This window comes from Ailuropoda melanoleuca, chromosome 10 (genome assembly GCF_002007445.2).
Source record: "Ailuropoda melanoleuca isolate Jingjing chromosome 10, ASM200744v2, whole genome shotgun sequence".
NCBI lineage: Eukaryota > Metazoa > Chordata > Mammalia > Carnivora > Ursidae > Ailuropoda > Ailuropoda melanoleuca.
The window spans coordinates 109,920,145-109,941,584 of NC_048227.1; the positions used below are offsets into that span (position 1 = coordinate 109,920,145).

A 21,440-nucleotide genomic window follows, 5' to 3' on the forward strand; every position below is an offset into this window, starting at 1 on the left:
GTCCCCGCCGCCGCTACCCACCCCTCCCCCGCGGGGTTCTCCCAAGGGTCCCTGTCCTCCTACCCCCCTCTGCCGAGGGACCCTCCCTCCAGGCGTCCGCCCTCCCCCTCAATCCCGAGGGACCCCCGCCCTCCCCCCGGGTTTTCCCGCGTCCTGGCACCGCCCCTGTGGGCTGTGTCGCGGGGGGCTGTGAGGGCCCCTGCCCATTTCCTCGCGTGGGGTCCTTGGCCACCGCCCCTCGGCCGCCTTTGTTCTCTGCCGGCGGCCTCTGGATCCCCGCAGCTCCTGAGCCACCTGCCAGGCAGCCGGCGCGCTCCAGCCACGTCCTCGGCCGCTTTCATTGGGAAAGTTCGCGCACGTCCGCCCCAGGGCCGTCGAAATCGGACGGCGTGCATGCGTGGGGTTGTGCGTCGCAGTGTGCGCTCCGCCGCAGCCCGCACCTGAGACCCTGGAAGGCGGCCGGGCGCGTCCCGACCTCTCCCGGGCCTCCTGCCTCATCTGTAAAGTGCAGGGAACCCTGATCTTCAGGATTACGCACAGGTCGGAGTACAATGGCCGGCTGATAAAAGACTCCGACGTAATGGGAGGAGTTTTATTGAGCTGAATTTATTATGAACCCTCGTTCGTAGACTTTCCCTGCTCACTTCCAGGATTTCTCACCCACGCTAGGAATTGAAACTTGAGAGAACATGGCAGACAGTTGTGACGACAAGGGCCCCAGCAATGTGTTGCAGTTGCCCTCTCAGCAGACACTTCATTAGGGAGAGTGTAGAGGACTTGCTCAGGGCACTAGACACACGACCCTCCTTTCATGATTTTTGCTTACACTCAACAAACACAGGTTTGGAAAGGCGAAGCAAAGGGTTAAAGGACCTACTTTGATTCTCCCAGCCCACCTATTCCTGACTTTCTATTCCCATCAGCTCAGAAATAGCACCAATAGTGGGAGACTCACAAAGGCTCCTAATTTAAACTTTGCTTCCACTCACAACCTCATCAGACCAGCTCCCCATTTCCCTACCCACTGAAGAAAATGGCCTGTCTGAATACCACCAAGAAAAATCAACTTTCTCCCAAATTCTCTTAACTGATCAGGGCCCTCACTCAGATCTCTAGATAGAATTTAACATTAAATATATACATATACATATATATAGTCAGTTATTTCGGTCCACTCTCTTCCCTTGGATATTCTGTCTCTAGATCAGACGCAAGTTTAAAACTCTTCATTCCAAGTCAACAGATAATTGACTCAGCCTTTCAACATGCAAGGCAGCCAGAATATTAAGGAGACACTGCCCATGAGCATTTTCAACACTGAAAGAATAAGACACAAATATATAAATGTATTTTAAGGCAGTTTAGGTGGGGAAAAAAATTCCTTGCAAGTACAAAAGTCAAGATTTTAAGGTTAGAACTGATAGAATTTGAAAAGTATCTTAAGAGACTCATAGGACAATTCCAGGTAAATGTACAACTGGAAGCAGGAATAGGGTTTCAAGCCTGAAAAGACTGAAGGTGGAAAAATAGGAAGCATATTTAGGCACATCAGCCATTCCAGTGTGGGTCGAGAGTAGGGTAAATGACGGCAGATTCCAGGAGGTGGGGTGAAATATACAGGGCAGTGGCATGATGCAATGGTGAGAACAAAAATTAAGAGTTAAGATTTTGGGGGCACCAGGGTGGCTCAGTCGACTGAGCATCGGACTCTTGATTTTAGCTCAGGTCTTGATCTCAAGCTGGTGAGATCGAGCCCAGCGTGGGGCTCCCTGCTCAGTGTAGAGCCTGCTTGGAATTTTCTCTCTCCCTTTCCCTCTGCCCCTCCCTCCTCCCTCTTAAAAAAAAAATGAGATAAGATTGTTGTCAGTACCAACTGTGCCACTTAATAGCTGTGTGATCCATAATGGGTAAATTTTTAATCTCTCTGAAACTCCATTTCCTCATTTGTAGGATTAAATAATAATGTCCATCCAATTATTTCACAAATATTTTATGAAAAGAAACTATGAACTAAGAATTATGTTAGGTGATAAAAATATAAAGAATCATTCATTCATTCATCAAATACTACCTTACTATGTACTAAGTTGGAAATAGGTAGAAAACTAAGTGACAGATTTTGTAAACCGAGAGGATAGAGTGTTTCATAAAGAGGGACAGTTAACTATGTCAACTAAGAGGTTGAATAAGATGAGGACAGAGAAATGTCCATTGTATTTAGCAATCCGGGGGTAATGAGCAAACTTAATTATTTGGAGCTGTTTTTAAGGAGTGGCAACTTCAGAAGCCAGACTGAAGTCTCTTGAGGAGGGAACAGGAGGTTAATATGTGAATAAGTTTGTGCCGAGTACCAGAGAAAGATGGTAGCTGGAGAAGTGGGCTGTTGTCTTTAAGGTGGGACACAAGGAGCAAGCTTGAATGCTGATGAGGGGGAGCAGAGGGGACATCACGTGCAGGAGCTACGGGAGGCAGCTCTGGGAAGGCCAGAAGCCAGCACAGGTGCTGGGTAAACCCTTGACAGCAAGAGGCACCGTCCATCCACTGGGACAAGACAGAAAACGGAATGTGGCTGCAGATCCAAGTAGATTTTGAGACTTGGTGGTGGAAAACCTGAAAGATTTACCTCAGATACTTTTTCTTTCCTGAAAGAAATAGGAGGTGAAACAACCCACAGAAGTGAAGAAAGGAGAGCAATAAGGAGGTAGTGGGGAGAGGTGGGAGAGCAAAGTTCCTAGGATACCAAGGGGTCTGCCTGTTGCAGGTTTTTGGTGGAGAGCTTCAAGGGAAACCAGTTGGTCTGATTTTTCCAAGTTCTCTGTCAAATTTAGCTACTTGAATTCAGGCTAAGAATATGCATTTCCTTCAGGAAGGGGTTTTCCCAGATGAGTAAGAGGGGCAAAGAATTTGAGTGTGATTGTAAGGGAGCGATTATAATGATGGGCTATTGCATTGAATGGAGATTTCAGTAAGATTCTACAGGTGCTGAACCCTAAAGACAGAAAATGATTGTATAAAAATAACCTGCTTGAGTCCAAGATTTCAGAGGTCCTACTGCTATTGATGATAGCTGAGTCTACAGGATGAACCAAGGAGTAGATGATCAAGGTGGGCTGGAGGAAAACGTCACCAAATGTGAATTGGTCAAGGAATCAGGAAGCTAGAGTACAGAATTCCAAGTTTTCTTGAGAGCACAGGACTGTAAAAAATACCACAGAAGCTGAGATCGTCCAAAGTGATCTTAATAATCAGGGAGAAAAATTATAATTACCCAAAACTTTTGGTAAAATATTTAAAACTCCTTTACTGCCAATTATAAATGTATAGAGAATTTTTTAATTGTAAAACTAATATTTAGCATGCTATAAATACAAAAAACACCAAGAATTAGTGCTTTATTTCTGTGTAAAAACTTTACCGAGTAGTTTGAAAAGCACTTGCCTTCTCCTACTATCACTTACCTTTTTTGTGCCTTGATAAATTGTCATACTCCTTCCAACATTTGATGTTTTGCATTTTCAGTGTTGTAAAATATCTCCAAGTGTCCTTAACGTGAAGTTGTTTTCAGTGTCTCTTCACCCTTTGTCACAACCGCCTGCTCTAACTGATCTGTGCGGTCTGGGTGCAGGTTTCCCAGCAGCACCCTGTCTGGCCCAGCGGCTTAACCAGAGCTCAACACTAACCAACTCCATGGACTTCTAAAAGGATGCAACCAGCTTTACTGCAGTAAAAGCTTGCTTTTCCGTCTCTCTGTAGTTACAGTTTCTTTGACATGATAACTAACGTCAACACTTGGCCTGAAGGCTAGCCAGACCCACTGGGATTTGTCATTATTATTACCATCTTCGGTCCAAAGTAGAAGGAGGTCTTGTCGACCACAAGCATTTTTCTGTTCCAACAGCGGTTTAAAGGATGTGGATCCAATGTTACCATGCTTTTTTCCTTGTTGGACAGTACCTTTGTGCAGGCTGAGGTCTCATCATCTCGGCTTCACTCTAGTCATTTTCAAATTTCCTAATCACATCCAATTTCATTTTCAGCTCCTCATTTATTTCTTTGATGAACTTTCAACTTTTTTGGCAAATTCTGTGAAACAAAATTTTAATGTCAGACGGAATTTTCTTTTTATGGTCCATTTTTGTGAACCATCCTGTGGCTGTGTCACTGGGAGACAAGGAGGCGGTACAGCTGCACACTTTGCTGTCTGTGCTGTGGCCCGAAGCACTGAATAACCGGGGTGCAGTGACCAGTCCCTGACGGGCTTTGCAAGGAAGACCAGAACATGTGCAGGTATTGGCGTGGTGATCTGCGGGCTGAGCGCTGGCTGTGAGGTCTGTACTTGGTGCACTTCCTCAGTCAATGCAGCAGAGTAGTTGAAATTTGAATCATGCTTCTGGGGGACTGGTGTTTCTTAACTGGACTGTGGCAATCAGAATTTGTCCATACCAGAACCATGCCCACGTGGGGACAGCCTTACTGGACAGTTATCTGCGTGGATATCGAAGTCACAACAAATGGTAGCAGGAGTCAACAGAGATGGGGGCTGGAGTCCCCTAGCTCTTGTCTTTAGGTAATGAGAAGGAACAAGCCAGGGGCCGTGGGCAGTAGTGGCACACAGACGTGAAGAGGTGTGAATCCACACAGTTTAAGTCCAGAGGGCTGCATTAGGGACTAAGAGGAAAAACAGCTTTTGCTTGAGGGGCTGTGTGAACCAGATGGATGTCACCTTGGACAAACCCGTGATGGCCACTCTGTGACCTTCTGGAGCACAGCCCCTACCCCAGGCTGTCCTTCTGTTTAAGCGCACCCTTAATTAGACACACTCTCAGGGCCTGATGTGCTTGCTCTGCCCTGGACATAGGACTATGACACACAGGGATACCTGACCATTGTCCCCCCTGACTGATCCCCCCCAGGTACACCCACCCTCCAGGGATGAAAAAGCAGGTCTTAAGGAAGGTGGGGTTGGAGAGATCTATCCATCACTGCCACCCAAGACACACTTCTGTCCACAAGTCCCCTTAACAAACTGTTTCTCCTCAAGCTGGACTTGGCCTTTTTCTTTGGTCTTAGGGCTCCTTTGGAGGTTGCTTTGCATATCCCTCCCTTTCAGAGAACAGAGACTCTTCCGTGGGGACAAGCCAAGTCCTTATTAAGGAAAGAGACTCAAGGAGCGCCTGAGTGACTCAGTTGGTCACGTGTCTGTCTTTGGCTCAAGTCATGATCCCGGGGTGCTGGGATCAAGACCTGTGTCAGGCTCCCTTGCTCAGCAGGGAGTCTGCTTCTCTTTCTGCCCCTCTCCCTGCTCATGCCCTCTTTCACTCACTCTCTCTCAAATAAATAAATAAAATTTTTTAAAAATAAAAATATTAAAAAAAAAAAGGAAAGAGATTCAAAATACATGTGGAGGAGAGGTTGGGAATATAGAGGAGTGCTGTGAACCCTGCAGAGGAAGGTCACTAACCTGCTAGGAAAAGCTTTGAGAAGCAGGAGGTCAGATCAGGGGCCTGCAGATTTCTCTAGTAGCTGAAGCAAACATCTGTGTCATATCTGATGTGATTCGTAGGATTCCTTAATGGCACTGGGAAATTAGTTCAGAAGGACGGCCAGTGGCTTCTGCAGGCTCACAGTGAAGTGGCTGCCGAGGCAGAGCAAGAAGACGTGGCTGAGTGCAGGGCAGAGGCTCTCTTGGTACAAGCCTCCATACAGCTTGGAGGAGGAGAGGCAGGAAGGGGTCTTTGCGGTGGGAGGGAGGCCTGAACAGAAACTTGCACGAGACAGGATGAAAGTACAAAGGAAGGCATCCAAGGCGCCTGATGACAGAGGAGGTCAAGTGGGGGCAGCAGCGAGAAGTACTGCTGGGTTAGAGATGTTCACATGCACCTGGAATCCATCAAACCTCTGAAAATGGCAGCTCTCTTCCCTGGAGAATCAGACCAGTAAGAGTAGGCAGAAGAGTTTGTTTTAATTCAGAAGGCGACCGAGGATGACTGAGGCAACCCGGGCCAGGGGTTGACATGACCCGGGTCATGCCTTCCAGGCGGCCGCACCACCAGTGTTCTGTGGGAGGCAAAGAAGGGTGTGCTCCCTGTTCCTCCCAAGGCGCTCTTGCCTCGATGGAACCCCAGAGACCAGGGCCCCGCTGCACACCTGAGCCTCACACAGTGCCTGGGACATGGTGCACTCAGAGTGTGGCTGAACAAAACAGTGAACAAATGAATACACGGAAGAAAGGGGCACTGCACAGAGCCAGACAAGACCTGGTGGTGGAGGAGAAGGGAGGATTTGAGTCACTTGTACGGACAAAGCATGTATGGGGTTGGGGAAGGCAAGAGAAAGAGCAGAGTGGAAGGCACTTCTGAGACCTCAAATCAGGTAATACCAACAGGTCACATTTTAGGCCGTAGGAAACTCCAGGGCTCTCTGAGGTGCTGGGCACAAGCGCTTGGTTATTAATTACCTCACATAATTCCCACACTAGCCTCAGAAGGACAGTATCATTCTCACTTTACTAACACATCTGTGGGGCTGTACACTTTACAACTAATGATTCCTGCAAGCTCAGCAGGAAGGTGCATTGCTTACCAGGAGCTGCAGCACAGGCTCCTTACCACTGTTCCTGCAGCCACTGCTCACAACTGAGAACTCCTGTGCTGAAGATTCTTTGGGCGACAATGAGCATGTTTATGCTGTGCAGCACGGAACTGTTAGTCCTGGATTATCTAGCTCATGATAACACATGGATTGAAAAGAAAACTCTCCCCTACCTTTCTACCTTCCAGTTTTTGGACTATCCATCTAATGGCTGTTTTAACCATCCATGCAGTTTGACATGGTTTTTCGAGCTCCGATTACAACTCTGAAAGTCATCTGACCACAGACGTTATTGGTTGCCTCCTCCAAACCCACCCCCTGCTTCCTTGCTGGGAGAGCTCTGATAGCCCTGTCTACTCTTTTCATGTGGTCATGTGCTCCAGCAAAGGGGGGATGCAGCCCCAGCCCCAAGGAGTGAACTATGACACGTCTAGTCATAGACAGGAACATGAGAAGTTAAACAAATGTATGTAAAAGTCTGGGGGGAGAAGGGAAAGACAGAAACAACCTGGATCCCTGATCAAATGCCTGGAAAATAAAATTCTCTCTTTTTTTTAAACAACTAGATTAGGTTTTCAGTTCTTGCACCTAAAAAGAATTTAACAGAGTAACAGAAAGAATGACCACCCTTTAAGCATTTTGATTGGTTAGGGATGTGTTAAATACATTAAGGTCTTTATTTCAAACTTGGTAAGTCCTTTCTAAAGAATGCCCGTAACATATTAAAATGCCATTTAAAAATACAACTGCCATTAGAAGTTTTCCAAAATCTATTTTAACATTTACTTGACACATTACAATGTTGTGTCATAATGTCCTGTAGCAAATTCTAGTTGTCTTAATTCTAAAAATAAGTAATTTCCCTATATTAGAATCCACTATAAGCATTTATATACTCAAATCTATCTATCCCCATATGTATCATTCATACTTTTATACTTTGGGGTAATAGAACATTAATAAATATGATAACTAACAAGTATGAAGGTAAAAATCTGGCTTTTACTTGTTTATTGTTAAAAGAATACAATGAACCTTCAACTGGAGGCAAAAGCATAGCTAATCAAAGCTACTATGAAGTTTGCAAATCTTCAAAGTCACATATCTCGGTAAAGTGGAGAGGCAAGCACTCCCGTACGTGTTAATGAGCTATTCACAATAGAGAGCAAACACCAGGGCCAAGGCGACATACGTTTCTGTTTCATGTTTCACTGCAACCCAGCTGTCCCACGCAACATCCCAGATCCATCTGCTGGCAATCTGTGATACACAAATTTCAAAAGACCAACTTTAAATCGAACATATTAAGAAGTAAACTTCTATAAAGTATCTTAGAAAGTGATATTAAAAAGTAATTTGTCCAGTTTCCCTTTTCCTGAAAGGGCCCCTCTTCTCTTCCTGGAGTGGTCCTTCTCTGGCACAGGGACTGGACCTTAGCAGAGTGTCTGGGGGCAGGGACAGGAGCCCTCGGAAACTGGGTTTAAGAGTTCTGCATACAGTACTATTCCTCTGTGTTACAGGCCCTGATATGAAATTTTCCTTTCCATCTTTAAAAAATTTCAAGGGAAAGTCTATTAGAACCTTGTTTTAAAATAAAAAAAAATGGCATTGATTATCCAAGCAGGCAGTTAGAGAAAACTCTAAATCATTTGCTTCGTTCACAAGGCCATACATGATTTGACTACAGCCTACTTTTCCATGGTAGATATAAAGATTTTATTTTATTTTTTTTTATTTATTTGACAGAGATAGAGACAGCCAGCGAGAGAGGGAACACAAGCAGGGGGAGTGGGAGAGGAAGAAGCAGGCTCACAGCAGAGGAGCCTGATGTGGGGCTCGATCCCCTAACGCCGGGATCACGCCCTGAGCCGAAGGCAGACGCCCAACCGCTGTGCCACCCAGGCGCCCCACCCATGGTAGATATAAATGGCCACAAACATTTTGTGGTTTCTCCAGACCTTGAGTATGAATTGGCCTTGGGACTTGCTGTGAGCAAAAGAATGGGACATTGTGTGACTTCCAAAGCCTTCAGAGGTCTTCTGCTCCCACCTGCTCAGAACCCTGTGAGGAGACCTCCACATAAGGAAAGCCACTCAGCCCACTGGAGGGCGGTGGCTCACGTGCAGGAGAACCCAGGAGCTCCAGCCAGCAGTCAGCACCAGCCACGTGAGTGAGGCCGGGTTGGACCTGAAGCACAGCAGAGTAACCGAGGGGCTGTGAGTGCGTCAGGGAGAACAGCTGGAAAAGCAGCTGTTGCAGGTGGGCTGACCCACAGAATGGTGTTCTAAGCCGCTAAGTTCTGGGGTGGTTTGTTGTACGGTACGATTACCCAATGCACATCATACCCTTGTCTGCTACCAAAACATACGGCAAGCACACAGGTTATTAACCAAGCACACCAGGCTCCCCGCTGCCATGGCAACTTTGCACTCCTGTATTCTCTGGTTTCAAGTCCTTCTCCCGGATCTCTGGCACAGCTGGTTTCCTCTAGCAGAGGGCCTTCCCTGTCTCCAGACAATCCCAGCAGCCACTCTGCCACTCTATCACATTGCCCTACTTTAATCTTCTCCATGTGAGAAGTATGTGCTAGTGTTCTCCTCTCCCTGGGAGCCAAGGCCACCAGTCTTGCCAACTCCTGTGTGGCCAGCACCCCTCCGCCTGCTTCCACGAAGACTGCAGACCATGCCCGGCTGCCACACGTTGACGGGCAGCTCACTCAAGCTCACGTGGCCTAGTGTATCCGTATTTGTAAATGACAGTAATTGCCTTGCTGCTTACTGAGGACTGTGCCAGAGACCAGGTGGAGGGCTTTCTTACAGACCACCTCACTTGACCATCAGAGCAGCTGCAGCCAGTAGGTGTACTGTCTCCATTTTACAGGTGAAAACAGCTATGCCCAGTCACTGTCACTGCCAGTGTTCATATCTAGGTCGACTGGATTTCGAAACCCTGGCTAGCCCACTGTCCATCCCATTCCATTTCTTAAACTTTTTTTTTAAAAGATTTTATTTATTTATTTATTTGACAGAGAGAGAGACAGCCAGCGAGAGAGCGAACACAAGCAGGGGGAGTGGGAGAGGAAGAAGCAGGCTCACAGTGGAGGAGCCTGATGTGGGGCTCGATCCCAGGACTCTGGGATCAAGCCCTGAGCGGAAGGCAGACGCTTAATGACTGAGCCACCCAGGCACCACCCCCCCATTTCTTAACCTCTGACCTGCAATTGTTTTCTTTCCTCAAGTACAGTAAAAACTCTCAGAGAATCATGGTCTGCATCTCCCCATTTTCTGTCTTTTTCTCAGTACCTAATCTAACTCCCTTTAGTGCTCAAAATAAATTTACTGGTTAATTATCAAATAACAAACTGTCAAAATTAGTGTGATCAAGGAATAGGATATCAGTAGAAAATTGCCATTTCTGGGTTAGTCCTTTTCAAATAACAGGCAGCGAAGGAAGATACAGCTAACAAAATCATCCTTTGTCAGAGAGGCGCCTGGGGGCCTCAAAGGCACAGGAATGGTCAGGTCACTAGAGGGGACACCCTGGAGCACTGGCTGATAGATGCTGCGTCAGTGTGGTACTCACAGTTATTGCCTGACCAGTTTTTTGAATAAATAATACTTTTATAATGAACTTGTAACGGTGGTACCCAAATTCTTTCACTGCTGACAAGATGTGGTCTGCTAATTCAAGTGACAAATGAGAGAAGACTTTATCATCATATTTGACATCTTTAAGACTTTCCTTTAAAAAAATAGGAAAAACATCTTAATTTTCAAACCAAATATTTTCTACATAGAAATTCAAGAAAACATATATCTAAATAATACATATAACTTAAAAAAAATACATGCATTCCTAACCAAATAACATTAAATGAATGTTGTGCTTACCAATTTATTTCAATAACAATGTTGAATAGTTTATTTGGGTTTTTAAATTACATTTAATTGCTCTTTATTACCAATCCTTAACCTCTAAGTTTTCCTTTATTTTGGTTTTTTAACTACATTCAATTGCTCTTCATTACCAACTCTTTTTTTTTTTATAGATTTTTTTTTTTTAAGATTTTATTTATTTATTTGACAGAGACAGAGACAGCCAGCGAGAGAGGGAACACAAGCAGGGGGAGTGGGAGAGGAAGAAGCAGGCTCCTAGCAGAGGAGCCTGATGTGGGGCTCGATCCCATAACGCCGGGATCACGCCCTGAGCCGAAGGCAGACGCTTAACCGCTGTGCCACCCAGGCGCCCCTTCATTACCAACTCTTAACCTCTAGGTTTTCCTTTACTAGGTCACCCCATCAAACAGCTAGTGGGGAGACACAGGGGAATTTTAAAACAATACATCTGGGAATGCTTAGGTAGATGAAGGAAATCTTTCTATAATTTCCGTATTTGCTAAAACTCAGACTTGAGTTTTCCTAAAGCCTGGGTTTCCTGGACGGGAGCCTGTATTACATGACTCCTGTCTTCAGCAGTCTCTCTTGAATAAACGCCACTTCTCTAGCCCTCTCCCCATGGCTTGGCACTCTGCGGCTCTCTCTGTGGACTCCGGGTGGATGCTGAGGAGACCCCAGGTTTCCTGCCGTGTCTGCTGTGGATTAATATCAGCTGGGGAGACAGATGTGAGCCATGAAGCACTAGGCTTTCCCACAGCCGGGAAGCAGACTGGACCACCTCGTGAGCAGACTGCAAGTGCCTCTGACTTACCCGGACAATGATGAATTAACTTGGTTCTGGGTCCTGCAATAACGAATGAACTCCTACCAGCTAATTTTATAGGCAAGTAAAACCAAATATATTGTTCTTTTTTTTGGTTTTGATTCCCTTCTAGAATATGGTGCTGGACCTAAAACTGAGTCTAGAAGCATTCGTTTCCCTCAGGTACTGGCTGTGGTTCTTTCAGTCATATAGCAACATCCATTCTCTTCTGAATCTGCCTAACAGACCTCAGGCTTCGCCCAACATGTGCTCCTATTTAATAAAGAATGAGCACTTGCTATCAGAAGACACCCACAAGCTCCAGCAGTACAAATTTTCTTTTCTTTTTTTTTTTTTTTAAAGATTTTATTTATGTGACCAAGAGACAGCCAGCTAGAGAGGGAACACAGCAGGGGGAGTGGGAGAGGAAGAAGCAGGCTCCCAGCGGAGGAGCCCGATGTGGGACTCGATCCCGGAACACCGGGATCATGCCCTGAGCCAAAGGCAGACGCTTAAAGACTGCGCTACCCAGACGCCCCAGTACAAACTATTTCTGCATCAAGAACTATGCTGAATTTTCCTTGAACCCAAAGGAAAAATCCCTGGCCTCCTTATGACCCCTACCTATCCACCTACATATCCAATCAGCTGTTCTAGGCTCTATCATGCTCTATGAAATTCTGTAAATTAACATAATGTAAATACAGTTTGAAATCCTACTATACCCAGTAAGTCTGAACTCAGTCTATGTGGTAAGACCAAGCAAGAGACATACCAAAATGTATATTCTCATGTCACAAATGCTTGCTGCTAGTGTTTAAATAAGAGAAGGTAATCAATAATTATTTTATTGTATCAAATTGAGTTGAATTTATTTCCTGAAGCCATGAGCCATCTGACAATGATGAGCTCAGTTTTCTGTCTATGGTAGTAGACGGAGGCCACAGTAGGCCCCCTAAACATTCTTTTGTATTAATAAAAGTTAATTCATTTAAACAATAAACTTTAATAGGATTAAAAAAGTATTAATCATTTATACAAAGTAAAGAGATGCTTTCTTCCCAACAGCTAGCTCACATCAGTTGTGTCTGAAGGGATGTACCTTGTAAACTGAAGGGGGAGGGAACTTTGAAACAAGGAACCTATCTGAGGTAGACTCAGGCGTGGTGGAGCCCCCAGGGGGGTCTGGCCATCAGAAAATGCCTGGGTGCCTGGTGCCCAGCCCTAGAGACCAGATGAAAAGGGGGTTCAGAAGAAGTTGTCCCTCAAACTTTCTATAAATAAAAAACTTTAATTTGGTCCTTTAAGAAAGATGATGAAAGAATTCTTTCCATCTGAACAATGTAGCTTTCAGATACCAACATTAGTATAAATAATGTTGGTATTAATATTAGTCTTAGAGTATTTCATAAAATTGAAGAAGCTTTGTTGGATTAGCCTGGAAACAGCTGTCTTAAATGACCTTTAGATACTGGTCAGTTTAAAGAGGGAACCTGTGCATTTGTTGGCAGTTGCCTGTCCTTAAAACACTTCAGTGTCCAGGAACCAACTTTTCACACCCATATACAGAGCAGTGTGTTTTGTTTAACTCATTCCTCCAAATATGGGCAAACAGGAAACCTGAGAGAGAAATAATTTATGGGTAGTTAAGAGCTGAAATAACAAAAGAATTAAATCTAGCTCACAGCACTGATGTGAAGGTTCTTGAGTAGGACTTTTTTATTTTCAGAGATAAATGCTACAAAAAACATCAATCAATGAAGTATATGGCCATAAATCTTAATATAGTTTATCAAGTCTCCAAAGCTAAGATATTGCTATTATATATATTTATCAACCTACCTTTAGTATCTGCTGGACTTTAGTTTCTACTGAATGAGCCTGGAATTTTTTCAGCGGCTGCATTCTGTATGAACTAGCTAACTTGAACTTCGCCAGGGCGCCCCTCCATTCTTTCCCTAGATCAGCAACTGAATCAGCAAACGGAGGCTCTATGTACTGGACATCATGAACCGATTCTCTCAGTCTTTCCCTTAAAATCTGTGCATACTGAAAGAGGGGGAAGGAAAAGAGAAAGAGATTACTTTTTTAATAGTAAAATGAAATTTTAAAGATTTTTTTTATGTATTTATTTGACAAGAGAGAGACAGCCAGCTAGAGAGGTAACACAAGCAGCGGAGGAGCCCGATGCAGGGCTCGATCCCAGAATGCTGGGATCACGCCCTGAGCCAAAGGGCTTAACGCTTAACGACTGAGCCACCCAGGCGCCCCTAAAATGAAATTTTAGATTTTAGATTTAAGAACCCTGGTACCATGGGGCAGAGCTGGCACAAAGTTTGGAAATCCATTCTAATTGACTTCTGTGATAAAGAAGTTGCTGAATCCTAGATTCACTGATTCACTCCTGGCTATCGATTGGGCAAAAGGAAAATAATAATCTAGCGAGCTAGCTATCATCTATTTATCTATAAACAGAAATTTGCATAGATAATATTTAAAATATCCATAGAAGATACAAAAAACCACAAACAAGAGAGACCTCCAGGGAGGGCAACTGGTGCTAGGAAGCAGGTGTGTAAAGAAAACTTTCTTGTTCTCTACCCTGAGGTTATGAAAATATTATCCTTCATTGTCTTCTTACAATTTTAATTATTTACTTTTATTTGTCTTTGTATAAATAATACCATTATTTACACAAGTCTTTACATAACATTTACATAAGTAACATTACATAAGTCTTAAGTTGAAAAGATAGCAAAATGAATTGATGTGGTACACACATTATTTTATGCTTTTGACATTCGACATTCATTCTGTGACATTCAACACTCCTTAAAGAAATGTTTATTGGTGCCTAATATGGTCCAGATAAATGTTCTAGGCTCTGAAGTTACAGTGGTGAGCTTTGTTGTAATAGCTAGGGATTAATTGTTCGGCTTATGTTAACTCATAATCAAGGAGTCTGCAATCATGGACGGATCATTCCAATGGAAAGGAGGGCTGACTGACAATTGAAAGCATATAGGAAAGCATATAGGAAAATGAATAAGCAGATTTAAATAGTAGTAATTGCTATAAAAATAAAACCACATGACTTGGTAGGAGCTCATTGGGAGGGACTAACTTAGACAGAGTGGCCAGAGAAGTCCCCTCTGAATGAAGTTAGATTTGGGCTGAAGCCCAAAAAGAACAAAGGCTTCAAGGCAGTGTGTTCTAGGAGCTGGTTTGTGGTAAGTGCGGGTCAAGTGTTCCGAGTGAGGCAGAGTGGTGACATGAAGGGAGCTAGGAAGGCAACCAAGGAGCAGATTGTGAAGCACTGAGTAGAATGTGGTGAGCAGTTTCGATTTTATTCTCAGAACGGTGGGAAGGTGCTGGAAAAATTTAAGGACATGAGTGATATGTTCTTAATTACAGTTCTAAAAGATCATTCTGGTTGGTGTGGTGAACAGATTAGGAGATCAGGGTTTGGATGAAGATAACTTTATACTTTGTAATGCTTTTTACAAATAACATTAAGTAATTCTGTAATTTGGTAATAGCTTTTCTAAACAGGAACATGGTTTACTTTGGCATTTATATAAGAATTTTTTATTTCCAAGTAATTCTTTAACACAAATCTTTCCATTTCTTCTGAAGCATTTATTCCTTTGTTATTTTTTTGATGAGGTGTTAAGGTGATTTAAAAACACATTTTATGTTTTTAGGAGTTGTTTTTATATAGGATTACTGTTGCACCCAGCTATTAAACTTTTATTTTGATGTTTATTACCTCTAGATTTCTTTAAGTATGTAAAACAGGTCTACATATTTCTATCATCCCTCCTCTTCATATTTTACTGCAGAGGTCAGTAGTTTAAAATGTAAATATTAGAAATCACAATCCTAGGAGTATTGTGAGAGTATTTATTCTCTACCCCTGATGCTTTTATGTGGCAGAAACTGGCACTGGAGCAGTACTTCCCATTCTTTGCCCCGAGGGGTTTATCTGATTGGCAGGTTGGCAAGAGAAAGAACATGTTTAAGTGCAGAATCTTTCAGCTCTTCTCTTGGCATCTGATTATAACAAGTACATATCATCTATTCAACCACTGCATACATTTCACAGAGATAGCATCATCTTAGCTATATATCATTGTCCAGCTATGGCCATGACTATTTGGTGAGCTGGTTTAATATGAGTAGAAATGTTATTATTTGCCAGTCTATTTTCATCACTAATAGTTTGTTAATATGGTTATATGATTTTTGAATGTTTAACCAACCTTGCATTCCTGGAACAAACCCCACTTAAATATAATATACTATTACTATTACTATTATTATCATTATTTTATTGGAATTTTATAACTATTGACCTCCTTCACCTATTTTCTTTTTAGATTTCACATATAAGTGAGATCATTCAGTATTTTTCTAACTTATCTCACTTAGCCTACTCTTCTCAAGGTCCACAGATGTTATTGCAAATGGTAAGATTTCATCTTTTTAAATGGAGGAATAAATAACTATTTAGATTGTTCTCATATCTTGGCTATTTATTGTAAATAATGCCACAATAAACATAGGGATGTGTGTTATTTTTTCAAATTAGTGTTTTTATTTTCTTTGGACAAATACCCAGAAATGGAATTGCTGAACTGTATGGTAGTTCTACTTTTAATTTTTTGAGGAACCTCCATATTGTTTTGCATGGTAGCTGTACCCATTTACATTCCCACCAACATTGCATGAGGGTTGCCTTTTCTCCACATCCTTGCCAACACCTGTCACGTCCTATATTTTCGGTAACAGTCAATCTAAGAGGTGTGAGGTAATATTTCACTGTGGTTTTGATTTGCATTTCCCTGATTCGGGATGTTGAGCATCTTCTCATGTACCTGTTGCCATCTGTATGTCTTCTTTGGAAAAATACCTATTCAGAATGTCTGGCCATATTTTAATCCAATTGCTAGGGGATTTTTTGTTTGGTTTTTGTTTTGTTTCGCTGTTGAGTTGTAGGATTCTTTACGTGTCTTGGATACTAACCTCTTATCAGTTATATGATTTGCAAATAATCTCTATCACTGAGTAGACTGCCTTTGCATTTTGTTGATTTCCTTTGCTGTGCCAAAGTTTTTTTAGTTTAATGTAGTTCCACCTCTTTATTTTTACTCTTGTTGCCTTTGCTTTTGGAGTTGGATCACAAAATCATCACCAAGACTGATGTCAAGGTGTTTACCACCTATGTTTTCTTTTTGGAGTTTTTATGGTTTCAGGTCTTACATTCTTTAATCTATTTTGATTTATTTTTGTGTACATGTAAAACGGTGGTCCAGTTTTCCTAACAACCATTGAAAAGACTGTCCTTTCCCTATTGTATGTATATTCTTGGCTCCTTTGTTACAAGTTAATTCACCATAAATGTATATTTCTGGATGCTGTTCTGTCCTATTGATTTATGTGTCTGAGTTTATGACAATGCCATACTGTTTTGATCACTAAAGTTTTGTAATATAGTTTGAAATCGAAAGTGAGATGCTTCCAGCTTTGTTCTTCTTTCTCCATGTTGCTTTGGGTATTTGGGGTCCTTTGTGATTTCATACAAAGTTTAGGATTATTTGTTCTGTGAAAAATGCCATTGGAATTTTATTAGGGATTACACTGTATCTGTAGATTGCTTTGGGTGTATGTATATTTAAACAATATTAATTCTTCCAATCTATGAACATTGAATATCTTTCCATTTATTTATGTTGTCTTCAATTTCTTTCATCAATGTCTTACAGGTTTCACTGTAGAGGACTTTTACCTCCTGGGTTACATTTATTCCTAGACATTTTATTCTTTTAAATGCAATTGTGAAATGAGGTTGTTTTCTTAATTTCTGATAGTTTACCTATAGAAACGCAATAGATTTTTTTATATTGATTTTGTTGCCTGCAATTCTGCTAAATTTGTTTATTGAATCTAACAGTTTCTTGGTGGAGTCGTTAGGATTTACCATATATAATATCATGTCATACACAAATAGTGACACTTGTACTTTTTCCTTTCCAATTTGGATGACTTTTCTTTCTTTCTCTTGCCTAATTTCTCTGGCTAGGACTTCCAATACAATGTTGAATAGAAGTGGTGGGAATGGGCATCCTTGTCTTGTTCCTGAACTTAAAGGGAATGCTTTCAGCTCTTCACCATTGAGTATGATGTTCACTGTAAGCTTGTTATATATGACCTCTATTATGCTAAGGTATGTTCCCTCTAAACCCAATTGGTGTCCTTGTACAGTTTTGGTATCAGGGTAATGTTGGCCTCATAAAATTAGTTTGAAAGTGTTCCTTCCTCTTTTATTCTTTTGTAGAGTTTGAGAAGGATTGGTATTAATTCTTTCAATGTCTGGTAGAATTTACTAGCGAAGCCATCTGGTCCTGGACTTTTGTTTGTTGGGAGATTTTTGATTACTGATTCACTCTCCTTACTAGTAATTGATCTGTTCAGGTTTTCTATTGTAGGAATTTATACATTTTTTGTGGGTTGTCCAAATTGTTGGCATATAACTGCTAGTAATATCTTATGATACTTTGTGTATCTACGGTTTCAGTTGCAATGTCTTCCTTCGTTTTTTTTTCTCCTGTTTCAAATTTCTTATTTAAGCCCTCTCCTTTTTCCTTGGTGAATCTAAAGATTTGTCAATTTTGTTTATCTTTTCAATGAACCAGCTCTTAATTTCACTTATCCTTTCTATTGTCTTATTATCTATATCATTTACTTCTGCTCAAATATTTCCTTACTTTTACTAACTTTGGATCTCATTTGTTTTTTCTAGCCTTTGATGTGTAAAGTCAGGTTGCTTATTTGAGATTGTTTCTTGAGGTAAGCATTTATTGTTATGAAATTCCCTCTTGGAAATGCTTTTTTGCATTCTATAAATTTTGGTATGATGTATTTCCACTTTCACTTGTTTCAAGGAATTTTTATTTTTATTTTTTAAAGATTTTATTTATTTATTTGACAGAGATAGAGACAGCCAGCGAGAGAGGGAACACAAGCAGGGGGAGTTGGAGAGGAAGAAGCAGGCTCATAGTGGAGGAGCCTGACGTGGGGCTCGATCCCTTAACGCCGGAATCACGCCCTGAGCCGAAGGCAGACACTTAATCGCTGTGCCACCCAGGCGCCCCTCAAGGAATTTTTACATTTCTCTTGATTTCTACAGTGACACACTGGTTGTTCCATAGAATGTTTTTAATCTTCACATATTTGTGAATTTTTCATTTTTCTTCTTGTAATTGACTTCTAGTTCCATACCACTGTGGTTGGTAAAGATGCTTGGTATTTGAGTCTTCTTAAATTTATGAAGACTTGTTTTGTGACCTAATGTGATAGGTCTTGGAGAATGCTCCATGTGCACTTGAGAAGAATGTGTATTCTGCTGTTCCTGGATGGAATGCTCTCTATATATCTGTTAAGTCCATCTGGTCTAATGTGTCACTGAAGGCTGATGTTTTACTTTTTGTCTGAATGGTCTACCCATTGATTTAAGTGGGGTATTGAAGTCCCCTATTATTATTACATTGCTGTCTCTTTCCCTTTGTCTTGCTTTATGTATTTAGGTGCCCCTATGTTGGGTGCAGTATATGTATTTAATTTTTCTTACATGTTGTTGGATTTAATTTGCTATAGTTTCGTTCAGAATTTTTGCATCTATGTTTATGAGGAATAGTGTTTATTATTCTGGTTTTGATAGCAGGGTAATGCTGACCTCATAGGATTAACTGGGAAAAATTCCCTTTTCTTCAATTTTGCACAACACTATAGTATTTGGCAGAAACTCTCCAGAAAAGCCATTTGGGCCTGGAGTTTTCTTTATGGAAAGGTTTTAAACTAGAGATTCACTTTCTTTAATAGATATAGGGGCTATTCAGGTATCTATGATTTCTTGAGCGAGCTACAGTAGTTTGTTTCTATGTATTAGTTGGCTAGAGCTGCTATAATAAAAGACCACAGACCAGGTGGCTTAAACAACAGAAGTTTATTTGCTCACAATTCTGGAGGCTGGAAATCCAAGATCAAAGTGCCAGTTGGGTTGGTTTCTCCTGAGGCTCTCTCTTGCAGATGGCTGCTGTCTTGCTGCATCTTCACATGGTCACCCTGCTAGGCATGTTCTACCCTGTGTGCCTTAATCTCTTCTTACAAGCACAGTAGTGAGACTGGATAAGGGGAAACCCTAACAGTCTCAATTTAACTTAGTTCTGTAACGGCCTACCTCCACATATACTCACGTTCTGTGGTACTGGGGGTAAGGGCTTCAACATATTAATCTTAGGAGAACACAATTCAACCCATAATAGTGTCTTTCATGGAATTTGTGCATTTCATCCAAGTTGTTGAAATTAAGATCATAGCTGTTTTTAGTATTTCCTTATGACCTCAAAATACAGAAATTTTCTCTACTGCTCATGATCTATCTATAAAAAAGATCACCAGGTACCACAGCTGATCCTTGAACAACAGGAAGGTTAGGAGCACTGACCACCCCCATCCAGTAAAAAAAAAAAAAAGTCTGTAACTTGAGTCCCCCAAAACTTAATAGTGTACTGTTGACCATAAGCCTTACCAATAATATAAACAGGTAACAAACACATATTTTTTATGTTATATACTGTATTCTTACAATAAAGTAAGCTAGAAAAATGTCTTTTCATTTGTTACAAATCTCCAAAAAATTTTTCAGTATATTTATTGAAAATAATCTCTATGTAAGTGGATCTGCATGGCTGGAGCTCATACTATTACGGGGCCAAACTGCACAGCACAGCTTTTGGGGGCATGACACTCCACCTCCAAAAGATTAAGGTTTTCAGCTTCGCTCTGCCCTTTCTCTTCCTTGTGTGAAACTGCTCTATTTTTCTTCCTCTAGTCTGTTCTTTCCTTTGTAAAATGTAGACATCACAGAGCTGTCATTAGAGCCAACATGTTTTGATTCCTGTTTTATTCATAGAAATGTTTTAGGATCTTTCTTTCTTTCTTTTTTAAGATTTTATTTATTTATTTGAGAGAGAGAGAGAGAGAGAGACAGCCAGCAAGAGAGGGAACACAAGCAGGGGGAGTGGGAGAGGAAGAAGCAGGCTCCCAGCGGAGCAGGGAGCCCAATGCGGGGCTCGATTCCAGGACCCTGGGATCACGTCCTGAGCCCAAGGCAGACGCTTAAGGACTGAGCCACCCAGGCGCCCGTTTTAGGATCTTTCAACATCAGCGTTTTGTCTGCTCTCTCCTTCACCGCGTCAATTATGGGTCCCATTAAGTAGGTGGGAAAGGAAACCTTGAGGCAAGTGGACCAGGAGTCCCAGGGCAGATGCTAGTCTCCGCTCTAGCCTTACAGTTCCCTATCCTTGGACAAATTATTTCCTCACTTAACGTCTCAATAAAAGGAAAAGTCTCCATTACAATAATGGTTTTCGAACTATGGCCTCACAGAAACCCTGGTATTATTCCACCCATAAAAGTGAACGGCATCTTCCATTAACTCCAGACAACAAGTCTCGCATTTGTTTTTTCCTCCTGCACGACCCTCAAATACTGAGACTGCAGCTCTTTCTGAAAACTCAACACATCGGACCCTTGTCCTGGTCAACGCAGCACACATGCAGCCCTGAGAGCAACGAGTCTCTAGCAGTCCCGCCAGGAGCGCGAGCCCTCGAAAGCACGATCCTGGGGAGCACGAGGGGAGGCAGCAGAAACCGGAGGAGCATGAGGGAGGGGGGCGCGAGCCTGGGGAACACGAGGGAGGGGGGGCGCGAGCCCGGGGAGCACGAGGGAGGGGAGCGCGAGCCCCAGGAGCGCGAGGGCGACCGGCCGCTCACCGACACCCGCCCCGCAGGCCACCGTGCTCCCGCCCCGCCCCCGCACTCACTGCCTCCCTCTCGAACATGCTGGGCCTCCTCTCCTTCCGAGGCTGCGGCGGCGTCGGCTGCAGCTGAGGTGCTGGACTCGGGGACGACTTCCCGCCTCGCCCGCGTTTCTCCATGCCCTCCGCGCTCCACCACGCCCAGCGGCCCGCCTCCACCCGCCCCAAACGCCTCGGCCGCTTCTCTCCAGAGCTCAAGTAGCGCGCTTGCGCCGCGCCGGCCGGAAGTGCGGCTGGGAGGGAGGGGGCGGGGCGGAGCGTGCGTCATGAC

General features: G+C 42.8%; 1 protein-coding gene across 1 annotated transcript; it reads right to left on the reverse strand.

Moving 5' to 3' along the window:
- Positions 1 to 7,323: 7,323 nt before the first annotated feature.
- Positions 7,324 to 21,401, reverse strand: TCTE3 (t-complex-associated-testis-expressed 3). The gene is made up of 4 exons (XM_002925219.4): positions 21,176 to 21,401; positions 13,132 to 13,338; positions 10,174 to 10,332; positions 7,324 to 7,851 (listed from the first exon to the last, which is right to left on the reverse strand). The coding sequence occupies exons 1-4, from the start codon at positions 21,287 to 21,289 to the stop codon at positions 7,741 to 7,743; spliced, it is 591 nt and encodes a 196-aa protein (XP_002925265.4). The 5' UTR covers positions 21,290 to 21,401; the 3' UTR covers positions 7,324 to 7,740.
- Positions 21,402 to 21,440: the final 39 nt, after the last annotated feature.